Genomic DNA, 16,250 nt, shown 5'->3' on the forward strand with positions numbered 1-16,250 from the left:
ATAGGAAAGAATCCAAGAATGGTCTGATCTTTCTGACGCTTTGTTTTTGAGGCAGTGCCCCCGAACCCAAGTGATCACTCTAACCTTTGCCCTCCTTTCTCCCATTTCATGGGAAAAGATGTACATATATAGTGGTTGGGGGAGGAATGTGTCCCAGTCCTCCTCTACTCAGTTTTGTCTAGAATCTTCTTTGCTCCTACTCTTTTAAGGTCCTAGGCTGGCATTAGGTGGGATCTGGGGGGATGGCTATGCCCCCAACATAGACACAGATACAGTTAATCAGGTTAGGACTGGTATATGTGTGAGAGGGGGACAGGAGGCAAAAGATTTTTCAGTGTCTTTCACATTTGTTTCTTGCTGATTTCTCCAGAGCCACAATTACAGGCTTAAGTGTGACCATGGGAAACCCCAGTGACAGGTCCTAGGGCCCCTCCCCCACCATTCTACTCACCTAACACCTTGGAGAGCTAGAAAAGGAAACATATCACCACAAATTGCTCAATAACTCTGGAATGTTCTCTTTTGATTCCTGCTTCTTTCTCTGTTCTCTTGGCTGCCTCTACCTTAATACCGATTACCACAGACAAACCAGGCTTTCAAGGTGCTTTCCCTCAATGGAGTCACAGCCCGTATTCATTTTTTACCACGGGGTCAGAAATATCTAACAGGAGACTGCCAGTCTCTATGCCTGAAGATGGCTGGATAATTTCTTGAAGGTTCTCTTCCGTCCCCTCTTTGTAACTTTCAAATGTTTAGTAGGGTCGCTATGACAGCATGCCAGCTCTCTGTGCCTGCCTCCTTATTCAGTCCCTATTCTGGACACGCAGCTCGCCCGTGACCGTTGCATGGCAAGTGGCTGAAGCCAATCAGCTCATGGAGGGCTACATCGGAAGCCAATCAGAGCCTAGGGAAGTGACCTCACCCCAGGGAGAGCTGTGTGGGCGAGAAAGCATCTCTCCGAGCTGTGAGTGTCCCTAAGTCACTCCCCTCCTCCCCACCCTCTTTACTTCCTGTAAAGCAATACCGCCTACCCCCTCTACTCCAAGAAGGGAGTAAGGCTAACTAAATTCCACAAAGGGAGAATCAAAAGAGAAACTGCAACTCAGCCACAAAGCAGCTTCTGGAAGTGGAGAATGGGGGTTCCCTTTGCACAGACCTAGCTTTCTATGTGGGGTTCCCAGGGGCCTGGAAGAGGGTGTACAATGAGGAAGAATCAGCACCTCCTCCCCACTCCCTCCCTGCACCTGGCTTTCTTGACTCTCTCTCTCGCAAAAATAGCTGTAATCTTTCCTTGTAAACAAGGCTAAGATCAAGGTCAAGTGTGGGAAAGAGAGGGCCCATGTCCCTGTGAACACATGTGGAAAGAGACAATCCCCAGGCGTCCCATGGTCCAAGGACCAGAGGCTCATACGCCAGCTTCAGGGAATGGGCTGGTCTCTACTACTCTCTGCGCAGCCTCCTCGATGACTTCCTGACTGTTCCCTGGCAGGGCTAGATTGGGAGTATGTGTCCCACCAAGGGAGTGGGAGGTGGGGGTAAAGGACAGGAAGGCTGTGACCCCCAGTGTGTCACGGTGGGCTCTGATGTGTCAGGAAAGAATGGCCCAGCTAGGCACTCCCTTCTTTCCTCCAGGCCTCTCCCACCAGGCCTCACCCTCCACAGAGAGACGGATGAAAACATTTTATTTAAAAATATAAAGCTGGTCTTATTCCTCCTAATTGCACACATTCCCAGTTATCTTTCACTATAAGAAAGTGGGTGGGGACATACGTTCAGCTGTCTCAGCTCCAATGACGCCAGTGTTTCTTTGACCCTCCTTTCTTTCTTTCATACAATTAAGCCATTGGTCCTTTGCCCTTTGCCCAAGCTGTCAGAGGTGATACACGGAAGGCAGGAGGGGAAGGGTACAAAAGAGAGCTAGCTGTCAGCATTGTCCATTCCTATCCCCAGGGCCAAACAGTTCATCTGGGCTCTCAGCAAATGATCTGCCTGTCCACAAAACCAAATAATAGGGACAGTTATTCTCTGTATCTTAAATCAAAAAAAGATCCAAAGGCCCAGGGTGCTGTTCGGGGTCCTTTTTCAGTATATAGCCTCATCCATATTGTCATCACTGTCACCCCCAAAGTCCTCTCCATTGTCAAAATATGACATGATGTAATCAGTTTCCTGAAACAGAACAAATAGAAATCCAAGTCAGGCTTGCTTTCAGCCTTTTCCTTCCTCCCGGTGTGTCAGGCCCTTCCCTTCCCCTCCCCAGGAAACTATCCCAGGCCTGGGAAGTCCCTTCTGGCTGCAGTTTGCTCTTGAGAAGACCCTAGGGACACATGAAGTGGAGGGCACAATCCTCTGGGACACATCTCCTTTGGCTCTCCAACCCTCTAGAGAGAACATGGCTGGTGGATGGAGTCGAGACCCCCCCAGCTGATGAGGAAGACACGGGGACTGAGGGTGGAAGGAGAGCCCCTTCACCTCTTCATGTTCTTCTTCATCGTACTCCTCTTCTTCTTCCTCTTCCTTCTCTTCTTCTTCTTCTTTCTCCTCATCTTCCTCTGAAGTCACTTCTTCCTCCTTTTTCTCCAGGGTCTTATGTGGAGATGAGCAGAAGGAGAAACTCAGAGTCCGCTCAGAGAAGAGAAAGAAAGAAGCACACAGAGGCCAAAGGACAGGCAATGAGTCCCGGGTCCAGGTGGTCTCTATGCACATTTCCCCCTTACCTCTAGTTTCTGTATTGTTTCTTCCTTATCTTCTGTGTTCTTAGGGGGCCTCTTGGGGATTAGGATGGTGGTCCCTGGTCAAGGAATCAAAAGGTGAACCATCAGAGAGCAAACTTCCTTATTAGCTTTCTACCACACCCTCTCCCAGAGATGATGTCACTCTGCTGCCCTCATGTGGCCACCATGGCATCCAGCTACAATAGTGGGTGGAGTGGGCTGGAACTGGGAGGGCAGGCAAGACCACCAACTGCCTCGGGGCCCTCCAGCTGGTGAAGGAAATTTCTTTTCCCAGATACACTCACGTTCCTTTTGTAGCTTCCGCACTCGGATCTTTAGCTCCCGGGGTAAACGTCGCCAATCTGGGAACAGTGGGAATGTAAACGTCAATAAGACCCTGCCTGGGGTCTCCTATGAATAACTGGTTTTAAAAGGAGAGGTAAGAGACTGAATAATGGTGAGGAAGGAAGGGATTAGTTGGGTCATAGCTACTTAGAACAAAACTGTGTCTTGGAAACCTCCAGAAAGCGGGGCTATTTCATAGGTTTCCACGTAGAGTCAGAGAGTGTTTTGGAACACATCTTGGGCTCCAGTTTGTAAATACTGAATAGAGTGGGGGGTGGACAGAGAAAGGTGGACAGGTTGGTGGCTTGTGGCACCTTGAGGATTTAAAAAAGGGCAGTAAATGAACGGGCCCACCACCTACCAGGGTTCCAGTCGATGGCATTGTCAATCGGCCCTGACATCTGGTATTTATCTGAGTAACGCTCCACATCTGAGGGGTCAGAGGCCAAGGGTCAAAGTTTTATCCTTTCAGAGCCTTAGAACAGGGTTGTTCCTGAGGGCCCAGCCCACTTGATGCTCAGGCATTGTCTGTTCCTTCACCCCAAACCCAGAACCCGGGGGCGGGTCAGCTTCCATGAGGACCTTCAACATTCTTCTACCTTGTCCCTTGGTCACCCCAAATTGTAATATCATCTCCCTTAACCCAAAAGCACAGCCATGTTGAGAGGTATGGAAAGGAAGGGATACTAAAGAGCAAGAGATCAGGGTTTCAGTCTTCTCTGGACTCTTTGTGGAGTTAATGGGGCTACAAGGCAAGTCTTTCATCCCTCTGAGCTTCAGCTTCTAAGGCTTCAGCTGGAAAGTACTGTTTATCAGTAACCTCAAACATTGCACTTCCACACCAGCTGGTAAATATCCACTATCCCAAGCCTCCCAAGTGACTCTCCTTCTTTGGTCCCTCCTGGTCTCCCTGACCTCTCCAGAATCCTGCTAACCTTAGGAGGGCTTCTCACACACCCAGCATCAGCCTCCTTTCTGATTGTTTGATGCCTGTAATATCCAACGTGTCAACCATGTTGATATATTCCCTTCATACCTATGAAATGAGCACTGTGATGCTTAATCTCCTACTGTCGTGAGACTGTCGTGAGACTCAGAACAAACCATGGATAAATTTCAAATACAGGGGTAATTTTTATGATCTCCCCAGCTAAATAGTCAGCTTTCGGTGGCTCTTCTGGCCTCTCTGGCCCCCCAGTGGTGCTGTGTACAGGGCACTACTCATGAAAGGCATTCAGAACATGATGGTAGCATTCCAACTGACCTCTTTTGGGGACAGCTGGCCGGATGAAGTAGGGGAGCTGCCTCATGGCCCCTCGTAGCTCCTGCTTCAGTGCCAGGACATACTCCCCTTCCTCTCCTGCAGGCAGAGGTACTGGGCGGAACTCCAAGGGCTAAGGAAGCAGGGGCAGTGGTCAGTTCAGGGAAAAAACAAAACAAACACTAGAGTACAAACCTAGAACGGTCTTTCCCCCCAATTCAATCCAATGCTCCCACTGACCAGAAGTCCAGAGAAAAATGGGGGGAACGACACAGCATTTTGAGAGCTGAGGAGTTGGGGGTGTAAGAAACTACTTTGCCTGGAAAACATCCCATGTGAGTTGAAAGCATAGAAACAGGAAGGGGCAAGCTGAGTTTTATGCTGGCCCATGAGGAATCCCGGCTCATATACAGTCAGCCAGGGGCACACAAGGGGAGAAGATACTCACAGGGAAAAGTGGAGAAGGCTGAAGGGTGGATGGGGGCAGAGCATCCCCCTTCCCAATGCCCACAGCCTCCATGTTGAAGGTCAGCTGGCCCCGGCCACGACCCCGGCCCCCACCCCGACTGGCCATGGTGGAGGGGGCCTGGGTATTCAGTGATCCAGTGAGAAAAACCTGATAAAAACAAAAACAAAATGAAAAGTATAGTAGAATCATGGGAAGCCAGAGAGGTATAAGACACTCAATATTTTCCCCTTAGGACCCAAATAGCCAGTGTAATTCAACATATTTTGATGCGGTAGGCTGCACTGTACCAGGCAGGATATTTTTGGAAGTACAGACATGGATGAGACATGGTCCTACAGGATAGATAACTGCAATATAGTGTAACTGTAGGACAAATGGGAAAGTGGGGGTGCCCGATGACTCAGTAGGTTAAGCGTCCGACTCGATTTCGGCTCAGGTCATGAACTCACGGTCATGATCTCAGGGTCATGAGCTGGAGCCCTGCATTGGCTCCTTGCTCAGTGGGGAGTCTGTTTGGATTCCCTCTCTCCCTCTGCACCTCCCCTTACTCTCTCTCTCTTTCTCAAGTAAAAATTAAAAAGGGGGTAAGTGATTAGACCCTTGGCTACCGAACTCTGCTTCTTGTTATCGATTTTGAGGGGCCAGTCAGAGGCAAATAGGTTAGAAGGTAAAGTTACCAAATGAAGATGAAATTTGCAAGAAATGATATTCCAGTGACAAAGAGCACACCTAGCACCCAGATCTTGGTTTCCAATACCATTTTCCAGCAAAAGGAACATCTTTTTAGAAAAATGGCTGATTCTAGGGCTGGGGCAGAAAATACATAAGGGGAGCAGGGAGCATCTTCTAGTGCCAGAAAGCAAAGAAGTACTCAAAACAACAACACACATACATACATTGGTGGGGCTATTTCAAAAGGGCCTAAGAGTCAACCAAAAGAGCTCCCAATGGCCAAAGCTGGAAGAATTTGAGCAATAAAATAAAGTAGTATTAGCTTATAACCCCAAAGTATAAAACAAATATCCATGAGTCTACACTGATATAAATAAATAAGTAAGTTAATACATGGGGGAGAAAATACAAACTTCTCATGTAGAATTCCGAATAAATTATATAAACTCTACCCTGAAGAGGGGAGTATAACTTTCCACTCCCTAAGTGTAGACTATATATAGGGAATTTTGTCTAATTCAGCTTAGGAAAGGGGAGAGTAATTCTATAGTGGAGAATGTGTACAAACACTACTTTAGTCTGGTGACCAAGTCAACATCAACAATATTAAATTATGTTGCTAGTAAGGGTATATACCCTTAATAAGATGGGAGAAGGGAGAAATCTAGAAAGAATGGGATGGTGAAATGAGGCTTGATGAATCACAAGGTCTCAAATTTGGGAGAGCTCTCAGAAATCATGTATTCATTCATTCAACAAATAATTACTGAGCATTTACTATATGCCAGACACAGTGCTAGACAACAGGGATCATAGTGAATCCTATACTCTAGACATGTATACTTCCTGTGTATGTCAGGTGGAAAGAAACCTAAACCATTGGTTAGAGTGTCCTTTCCCTTGAAAGGGCCTGAAGACATGCTCACATGATATGATAGACCATATTTAGTAAATTGCTTTTTTTTTTTTTTTTTAGTAAATTGTTATATAGTTTCTATTTACCCATCTTTAGTAAGAGGATTGCTTATCTTACTTCACAAGTTATTCCCTTTTGGGGTATTTGTTCTTCAATTAATATCCAACAAATACTCTAAACAAGAAATATGCGGCTCAACAAAATGCCCTAGTTGGTGGAAAAAAAAAAAAAAGATTTAGAAATACGAATAAGGGGCACCTGGGTGGCTCAGTGGGTTAAAGCCTCTGCCTTCAGCTCAGGTCATGATCTCAGGGTCCTGGGATCGAGCCCCACACCGGGCTCTCTGCTCAGCGGGGAGCCTGCTTCCTCCTCTCTCTCTCCTGCCTCTCTGCCTACTTGTGATCTCTCTGTCTGTCAAATAAATAAATAAAAATAAATAAAATCTTAAAAAAAAAAGAAATATGAATAAGGTTATCTATTTTGTCAAACACGCGCATATACATTTTTTATATATACATATACATTTATGATTTTAAAAAAAGTTGTTCTTGAAGGATACACATTGAAAATTAATATTGGCTAATCTGAGGTGATGGGATTTGTGGGGCTTTTTTGGGGGGGTTACGTATATTTTAAAGTTTGTTTTCTATACTGAATATTGTTTTTTAATTTTTAATTTAATTTTATATTTTTAAAGATTTTATTTATTTATTTGACAGAGATCACAAGTAGGCAGAGAGGCAGGCAGAGAGAGAGAGGGGGAAGCAGGCTCCCTGCTAAGCAGAGAGCGGGATACGGGGCTCCATTCCAGGACCCTGAGATCATGACACCAGCCGAAGGCAGAGGCTTAACCCACTGAGCCACCCAGGCACCCCTGAATATTGCTTTTTTAATAAGAGAAATAATTTAGAAATATAGCAACAGAATAGTAGATGAGATTAATAATAAGTAGCAGGAAGGAGAGGGTGGAAAATGTGTGTCTGAGGAATTTGGAAAGTTTTAGGCTCAGCAAAAAACGTGAGGAAAAATGGCTGTCAGTTAATAGATTAAACTGTGAACTGACTGAAAGAGCATATTAAGGGGCACCTGGGTGGCTCAGTTAGTTAAGTGGCTGCCTTCAGGATCAAGCCCCATATGGTGCTCCTTGCTCAACAGGAAGCCTACTTTTCCCTCTCCCTCTGCCTGGCTGCCTGCCACTCTCCCTGCTTGTGCTCTCTATCTCTCACTCTCTCTCTCTATGTCAAATAAATACATAAAATCTTTAAAAAAAAAGAGAGAGAGAGAGAGAGAGAGAGCAAGCATATTAGGGGGGAAAGGATGTCTCATAAACACCAGAGAAGGAGAACGAATTTGTGAGCATGTCTTCAGGCCCTTTCAAGGGAAAGGACACTCTAACCAATGGTTTAGGTTTCTTTCCACCTGACATACACAGTTCTAGCAGTGGGGATGGGAGCTGGTTTGATGCAAAGCAGTAAGGAGTCAAGAAAAGTCTGTGAGCTTTGAGGTTAGACAAATCGAACTCCATTTCCAGATACTAACCAAGTGACCTCCAAGGATATGGTGTAAAAGGAAGACAATATTTTTATTTAACTGAGGCAATATACTAGTGATTGGAAAACTACAAACTGCCCATCTCTACAAACTCAGGTCAGGAAGGTACGGTGTGTCTCTTCTATTTAAGATTGTGATTGAGTCTAACTTCTTGGGGATATTAAGGTTCTTCTATGATCTGGACCCAAACTGCTTTTCCTTACTGTCAACCCTCCCTAGAGGTCATCCTTGTACTCTCCTTCTCCCAAACAACATCTCATATACATGGTACTCACTGTAGTAACTGCATTCTGGTGGAAATTATTAAGAAGCAGGTTTCAACAAAACATACAGAAAACCCACTACATCAAATTCCAGAAAGGCAGTACATGTAGTGGTTAAGAACAGGGATTTGAATTCCAGTTCTGTCATTTCCAGCTGCACAACCTCCAGCAATTAACTTAATATCTCTAAACCTGTTTCCTCACCTACAAATGGGAATAATAATAATAATAATACCATCTTAATTCAGTCAACAAATATTCACTGAGTACTTGCTATATGCCAGGCATATAGCTAGGGATATAGCAGTGAGCAAAACAAACAAAAACTGCTGTGCCCGAAGACTTGAAATGGAGCTTACATTCTCGTAGAGTTACCAATAACAAATATTTCGAGCCACGAGACTGGGTAGAATGCCGAATGGGGTAGATGTGAACAGAGAAAAGAAGAGATCCAGAGACTGAGGCCTAGAGCACTCTAATATTTAGGATTTGCTATATTTATCATAAATATGACAAGGAGTTAATGCTTACTATATGAACTCATGGAAATCCAAATGAAAAAAAAAATCATACCAATAGGATAAATGTGCAAAGGACATGAATAGGTAATTGACAGAAGAATGAATAATAAAACCACTCTTCAAATTGACAAAGATATAATAGATAATCAGGCTGCCAGTTTTTTTGACATGGACCTTCTTATAACTGACTGGAAGGATTTTGTTTATACACAGTCTGTCAGGGGAGCAACTTGGAACAATTTGGTCATTTGAATCGACAGCCTCTTAAATGTTCATATCCTTAATCCAATAACCCTACTTAAAAAAATCTGTGCAAAGAAATCATCATATATATAATCAGATTTGTAAATACAAGGATGGTTGTTATAGAGCTATCCATGGGAGCAAAACTTCTGAAATAACCTAAATGGCCCAATGAACAACGAATGGTCAAAAAAAAGCAAATATCCATTTTAGACTATTATATAGAAAGAAAAATGACTTCAAGTAATATTTAAAAGGAAAAAAATGTTCACAGTATAAAGTGGAGGGAAAGATGATATAAAATTGTATTTGTTGTATAGCCTGATTTATGTAACATACACACAAACGTATATACATATATATGTATGCAGAAAAGAAATTGAAAGGATAAGTATTAAAGTAATAATAATGGTTATCACTAGATCATGGCCATTAAATAATAAGCATTTTGACTTATACCTTTATGTGTTTCCAAGTTTTCTAGAGTAATAGGCATTTTGATTTACACCTTAATGTATTCCCACAATTTTCTAGAATAAATGTATATTACTTCTTTAATCAGAAACCATAAGGGATGGTTTTCTTTATTTTTAAGAATGCTACTGGAATTCAAATCCATGTTCTTAATCGGGATAGGCCCCTCTCTTTTACAATGAGAGTGAGGAATGCATTTTGTTGAGCTATATATTTGTCTAGCATATTTGTTGGATATTAACTGAGGAACAAATATCCAAAAATGGAATGACCTGCAAAGTGAGAGAGGGAGTCCTCTGTAAAACAGAAGCTGGATAACAATTTACTAAATACAGTTTATCAGATGAAGGATGCACATCTAAAGTAGAGGATTCACTATGATCCCCATTGTTTAGCATATGTCTGGCATATAGTAGGTGCTCAATAAATATCTGTTGAACGAATGAATGAATACATGATTTCTGAGAGCTCTTCCAAACTTGAGACCTTGTGATTCATCAAGTCTCCCCTTACTGTCCCACTCCTCCTAGCTTTCTCCCTTCTCTTGACTGTGGGAGCAATTATATTACAAGCCACTAATTTAAGATATCTTAATTAGATATTGTGTTGTGTTTTGTGTTTTATTACTTGTTCCCCAATTACGTTAGGAGTTTAAATTCTGCCTTCCCAATCCATTCGATTCAATTAACCTTTATTGGGCACTTCCTATTAGTACAAGAACCTGCTTACAAAACCTTATGTTCTCACAACAGAAACATTAGAGAGCCCACTAAGGGCTCTAACGGAGATATGCATAAAACACTATCGTCAGACTGGGGAACGGTTAATTCTTTAGGGGAGGGGGAGTTAGAAGGAGAAGAAGAAGAATGTAGTCCAGGAAAGCTACAGGTAGGAGGTAATGTTTCAACTAAGTCCTGATAGATAACAGGAGTTTGTCAGATTCTTAGACAAGGGAATAACAGGAATAGAGTCCAGGGAAACTGATGCCACAGCAAACAGTCAGAGATACGAGTGAGCATTCCTCACTTTGTGCTTTAATCTCTCTCCTCTATGAACGAAAGAAAAACTGCAGTTTTCTGGTATATAATCAGTCCAGCAATGGGAGCCCTGGAGAGAAAGGGAAAGAAGAGTAGGAAACCAGAGGGGGCTAGATCCAACAGGCTGCGGGAAAGCGTTGTCTATTTCGCAGCTTGGCCCTGGTGAACTAGTTCGGGAGATGTGGGACAGAACCAGGTCAGGGCCACCCGGACCGAGCCTTACCTGCTGCCCCTCCCCCACGCGGAGCCCTCGTCGCAGCCAACTTGAAATTTGCTGGTCTTCCTCTAGCTGGTGGCGCTGTAGGTCCGCCTCTCAGAGCTCCCCATTGGTGAGTTCTCCCGGCCAATCTAGGAGAAGACGAGGAGGGAGATCCGCCCACTTGAAGGCCTAGGAGACGTAGGGAGGGGGAGAGTTCAACCTGAACCCGGGTTTGGGAAGCAGCCGGCGGCGCGAAGGAAGATGGGGTTGCAAAATCAACCAGGGGTCGGTTTTTCCCGACCTCATCTCAGATGGGGGATCTGCTGGCTAGCGAGAGTCCGCAGACGGAACCTGACACTTAGATCTCACCGAGGGACTCTGTTGAGGAAGCTCCCACAGAAAAATGAAACGGTTGTTCGTTAGGATCAGTCTTTTTGTGACTCGGGCTTCACAGCCTGGCCCCTCCATTACTCCAACCTTCCCTCTAATCCTACACGGCTTCCCTCCAGCACCACCAATGAATACTTCTTTTCTATTTTTCCCCTCTTTGTGGGTTGCTGCCATGTCTATGAGAAGATGGGAGGAAAGTTTGGGGAAGGAAGGATTAGGAATCAGAGAACCAGAGTTGTGGCAGGACAGGAGCCCAGTGTTTCCTGCATTTTTGCTTGCCTTTCAGTTCTTCCTAGCCCTTGGTGAAGGGGGGCACGGTGGTGAGGGTGGATGGGGGGTGGTGGTGGAGAGGAATCCTACTTTCATACACACACACACACACACACACACACACACCCCACAAAAACAACCCCAGAAATGGGAAGAGAGAATAATTCAGAGTGGTGATAAAACTTAGGAGTCAGTCAAGACTGTCCTACATGTCTGAGAAAATGGCCCTGGAAGTGAAGCCTCTGGACTTGGAAGGCTATAGGTGTAGTGGCAAGTGCCCAGTCTTTGGAAAAGGACAGAAACAAAGCTGTGAGGCTTTGGAGAACTTGCTTAACTTTAGTAAGTCTCAGTTTCTTCATCTATAACAAGAGATAACAAGGAGATTCCTATCTTACAGCATTGTTCTGAGGATTTGAAATAACGCATGTGAAGTACTTAGCATATAGCCGGCGTCCAACAAATGTAGCTGGTGCAAATGGGTAGCTTCCTTGCAATATTTCTCCCCCTCCTTCTCCAGAAACACTATTTTTAGTATCTTTTGTCTGGTGGCTTCCAGTCTGAATTATATCAGGTGAGTTTTCCAAATCCTTGGGATTTTTTCCTCATCTTCCACTTCCCCTCATGCCTTCCAGCTGGACACAAACTCCTTCCTAAAATATGCAGATGGTAGCATGGTAACCATGGAGACAGGGCAGGTGGCAAGGAGAGGCAGAGACAGGCAGCCGAGAGACCGATAACGATTGCGACAGATAGGCAGAGAGAAGACTTAAGGAGCGATTGGACAGAGACCCTCAAGCAACATGGAAAAATAATGAGTCTAAGCAAGACGGAGTGTAAAGAGATGCAATGAGAAAGGGATGTGTTACAAGGTTCGCGCTTCTCTCTGCCCCTTTTCTCTCTCCCTCTCCCCCTCCAAGAATATGGGGAGGAAGGCATCGGGGAATGCTCCCTGGTGTAGCTAAAAATGACCCAGTATATCTACTCTCCTCATACTTATCTGAGGTCTGTACAAGGGATCTGAGGTTCAAGTTTACGTGTGCTGTGTGTTCCGTTTGGGCGGAGGTGGAGTGAGAATGTACCGCTGTGCCTGGCTCCAGTTCTCCCTGACATGTAAACTACAAGAAGGCAGCCAGATCTCTTGCTTCTCTCTGCGCAGTATGGACTCCGGCTGTGGATCTCAATCGCCTTTCTCCGCCTCTGCACAGTGTGCCATGTGCTCTGACCTGTGGCAGGTCAGAGCCGGCGCATAGGCGCGCATAAATACACCTATCGCGGAGAATGGGGCTCTGCTCAGCGAAGAATTGGGATGGTCCCAGTCTGAGTCGCGGAGGAGTCTCCTAGAAACATTTAGGTTTGTTGGGGCTGAGGGGAGGTCGGCTGAGCAAGAGAAGTCAGGATTGGAGCTTCTAGGGTTTGGGGCTTTATGTGTGCATGGGTGGGGGAACGGTTTGGTGCCCAACGCCCCCACCCGCAGAGACTAGGCTATAAATAGCAAGGCAGAGCTCCGCCCCCCCCCCCCCCCAGCTTCTCTCCTCCCGAGCCGGCGCCTTGCCCGGGGCGCACCGGGAGGAGGGACCAGGATTCGGTGCCCGGGCGCAGATACTGACACCAAGGGAATCCGAGTGCCCCTCCCCACGCCATGTGGGCCCCCGGGAACCCAGCTCCGCCACCCAGGCTGCCCCATGGCCCTGGCCTCAGTCCTGGCCCGGCGGAGATCCTGCGGAAATTCAGGTATCTATTTGGGCGCACAGCCTGGGAGGGAAAGAGCAAGGAGTGTTGGGGAACATAGCAGGGGCAAAAGAAACCCCCCAATTCTCCCCCACCCGTTTTAGGTCCCAAACGCAAGCTGCTTCCCTCCCCCCATTCAATTTTTGGGGCTGTGGCAACCTAAAAGAGGTTAGGAATGGGAATTATGTGTGTGAATGTATGGGTGCATGTGTGTGGGTGGGTGGCGTTCAGCATCCTAGAAAGGGGTATTCCAAGTGCGGATAAGAAAAGGGGGATGCTGGAAAGGTCTGATAAGCCGTGGGGTGAGGGTGGGGTTGCGGTATCCTTGCGCGTGCACGTACGCATTTGCACGCGCGCTCGTCCTTCAATGCGGGTGCACCTTCCCATCTTCTCAGGCATGCGCTGGGGGGCCGGGGCGGCTCAAAGGCATGAGTTAGAGGAAGTAATAGTGCCGTGGAGATCTCCCCACGCAGTCTCCTTCCACCGGTGCCTCAGTTTCCTTGCCTGAATCCGTCAATAAGATCTCTCTCTTTCTCGCAGGGATTGACTTCGCCACTGAGCCCTCAGGCCTCCGCCAGCCACCACCCCCACGCCCCTAGACATCCTCCGCGGGCCCCAGTCCCGGCTCCATTGGTGCTCTCGCCCCTGCCGCAGCTATGCTGCACACCGAGGGCCACGCTCTTCTTCGGGCCGTGGGTCAGGGTAAGCTACGCTTGGCCCGTTTGCTTCTGGAGGGAGGCGCCTACGTGAATGAGGGTGATGCCCAGGGGGAGACTGCACTAATGGCGGCCTGTCGGGCCCGTTACGACGACCCCCAGAACAAGGCGCGCATGGTTCGCTACCTCCTGGAGCAAGGTGCGGACCCCAACATCGCAGACCGCCTGGGGCGCACCGCGCTGATGCACGCTTGCGCCGGGGGTGGGGGCGCCGCCGTGGCCTCGCTGCTCCTTGCCCACGGTGCAGACCCCTCTGTGCGAGATCACGCGGGCGCCTCGGCGCTTGTTCACGCCCTGGACCGTGGGGACCGCGAGACTCTTGCCACGCTGCTGGACGCCTGTAAGGCCAAGGGCACCGAGGTCATCATCATCACCACCGACACCTCGCCCTCGGGAACCAAGAAGACACGGCAGTATCTCAATTCCCCACCGTCCCCGGGGGTGGAGGACCCTGCTCCCGCTCCTCCTAGCCCTGGGGTCTGCACGTCGCCTTCCGAAATCCAACTGCAGACTGCAGGAGGAGGAGGAGGAGGAGGAGGGGGAGGTGGAGGAGAAGGAGGAGGAGGAGGAGGAGGAGGAGGAGGAGGAGGACGGGGGTTGCTATCCCCTCGCGCTCAGGAAGAAGAGGAGAAGCGGGACGTATTCGAATTCCCTCTTCCTAAGCCCCCTGATGACTCCTCCCCTTCTGAGCCGCTCCCCAAACCACCCCGTCACCCTCCAAAACCACTCAAAAGGCTCAACTCCGAACCCTGGGGCCTAGTGGCCCCTCCTCAACCAGTCCCACCCGCGGAAGGGAGGCCGGGGATCGAGCGCCTGACCGCGGAATTCAACGGCCTGACCCTGACCGGTCGACCCCGTCTTTCCAGGCGTCACAGCACTGAAGGTCCGGAGGATCCGCCCCCGTGGGCGGAGAAAGTGACGGGTGGGGGTCCTCTCTCTCGCCGAAACACTGCGCCAGAAGCTCAGGAGTCTGGTCCGCCGTCAGGGCTGAGGCAGAAACTGAGCCGCATGGAGCCGGTGGAGCTCGATACCCCCGGAAATATTTGCCCCGACTCGCCGGAGTGCAGCCGCTTGTCCCTGGAGCGCCGCCGATACAGCGCCTCCCCGCTGACCCTCCCTCCAGCCGGCTCGGCTCCCTCCCCGCGCCAGTCCCAGGAGAGTCTGCCCGGGGCTGTATCTCCGCTGAGCGGACGGAGGCGGAGTCCCGGGCTGCTGGAGCGGAGGGGCTCGGGGACGTTGCTCCTGGACCACATCGCGCAAACGCGGCCTGGTTTCCTGCCTCCGCTCAACGTCAGCCCCCACCCTCCCATCCCCGATATTCGCCCCCAGCCCGGAGGTCGGGCGCCTTCGCTGCCCGCCCCTCCCCAGGCGGGGGCGCCAGGCTCTCCTAGGACCAAACGCAAGTTGGTGAGGCGCCACTCAATGCAGACTGAGCAGATCCGCCTGCTAGGGGGCTTCCAGAGTCTAGGCGGGCCAGGGGAGCCAGGGCGCTGAGACGAGTGAGAGGAACCAAGGAGGGTAGGGATCAGGACCTTGATGGGACAGGTGGGAGAACCAACTCACACACACACCACGGACATAGGGGTCTTTTGCATGTGCTGTTGGGCACGGTGCACGCACACATGAGTAAAAAAAGTGTCCACAAGCACAGTACTCTTATTCGCAGTGAAGGGTAAGTACTCTCTTTACTGGGCATAGACACATGCATTCATGTCCTGGTCACTTCACATGCATATGGGAATACTTGTGTACCCAGCCATAGAAATGGCACACAACAGGGCCACTTGTGCTAGGGCCCCAAGTGGGTCCCAAAGTCACTTGCATTCGTTCAGAAGCAGTAAGAAAACCCTACTTACGGTTAGTCTCCAATCTCTTTGCCCTTTTGCAGAGGCAATTCCCTGCTTTCCATGTTAAGCCCTGCAACAGCCCGTTCATGACTTTGCACACTCTACCCTCTTCCTGGATATCCCATCCCGTTGTGTAGGTCTTGCTTCTCTCTCCAGGCCTGGCTCCTTGTTCACATCCTGCTTCCAGCCCTAACCACTTTTCAGGATATCTTCTTCACCCTCCTTGGGATTTTCCTGCAGCAATCCTCAGCCTCAGTTCTGCTGCTGCCCTTCCGGCTCTCAGCTTTACTTCTCAACTTCCTGCTTTTTATTCCCACCTTGTTCCCCCAACCAACACAGCAGGTTGTCTCATTTTCCCAAGGAGTGGGTCATGGGCTCTATGCTGCTCTTCTGTCTGAGCTTATGAACACCCCCACAGGTAGAAGTGGGGAGTAACCCTAAATCACTCCTCTCTCCACTTGACATATCAAATAAATGTGTTCAGAAGTCTTTGGTTTGTCACTTCTGCCTGAGGGTTTGGGGAATGAGGAATGGGGAGGGAGGGTGATGCTAACTACAGCTCTAATGATCTAGGGGATACTTAGAGGTTCCATCCACTTCCTTGCAGGAGACCAACTGACCAACTGTGGTTGCA

The 16,250-nt window shown here is 48.2% G+C and overlaps 2 protein-coding genes across 6 annotated transcripts; one reads left to right on the forward strand and one right to left on the reverse strand.

Moving 5' to 3' along the window:
• Nucleotides 1–1,665: 1,665 nt before the first annotated feature.
• Nucleotides 1,666–13,994, reverse strand: POLR3GL (RNA polymerase III subunit G like). The gene is made up of 9 exons (XM_032302387.1): nt 13,896–13,994; nt 10,690–10,854; nt 4,769–4,936; nt 4,324–4,453; nt 3,421–3,489; nt 3,020–3,076; nt 2,718–2,791; nt 2,473–2,586; nt 1,666–2,169 (listed from the first exon to the last, which is right to left on the reverse strand). The coding sequence occupies exons 3-9, from the start codon at nt 4,892–4,894 to the stop codon at nt 2,083–2,085; spliced, it is 657 nt and encodes a 218-aa protein (XP_032158278.1). The 5' UTR covers nt 4,895–4,936; nt 10,690–10,854; nt 13,896–13,994; the 3' UTR covers nt 1,666–2,082.
• Nucleotides 11,913–16,105, forward strand: ANKRD34A (ankyrin repeat domain 34A). Of its 5 annotated transcripts, XM_032302384.1 has the most exons (4): nt 11,913–12,676; nt 12,850–13,056; nt 13,158–13,221; nt 13,594–16,105. In XM_032302384.1, exon 4 carries the CDS (start codon nt 13,710–13,712, stop codon nt 15,261–15,263), a length of 1,554 nt encoding a protein of 517 aa, XP_032158275.1. In that variant the 5' UTR covers nt 11,913–12,676; nt 12,850–13,056; nt 13,158–13,221; nt 13,594–13,709; the 3' UTR covers nt 15,264–16,105. The 5 variants fall into 5 exon arrangements, with proteins under 5 accessions (XP_032158275.1, XP_032158273.1, XP_032158277.1 ...); XM_032302382.1 differs by lacking the exon at nt 13,158–13,221; XM_032302386.1 differs by lacking the exon at nt 12,850–13,056.
• The last annotated feature ends 145 nt before the right edge of the window (nt 16,106–16,250 follow it).

The sequence above is a fragment of the Mustela erminea genome, chromosome 10 (assembly GCF_009829155.1).
Source record: "Mustela erminea isolate mMusErm1 chromosome 10, mMusErm1.Pri, whole genome shotgun sequence".
Lineage (NCBI taxonomy): Eukaryota > Metazoa > Chordata > Mammalia > Carnivora > Mustelidae > Mustela > Mustela erminea.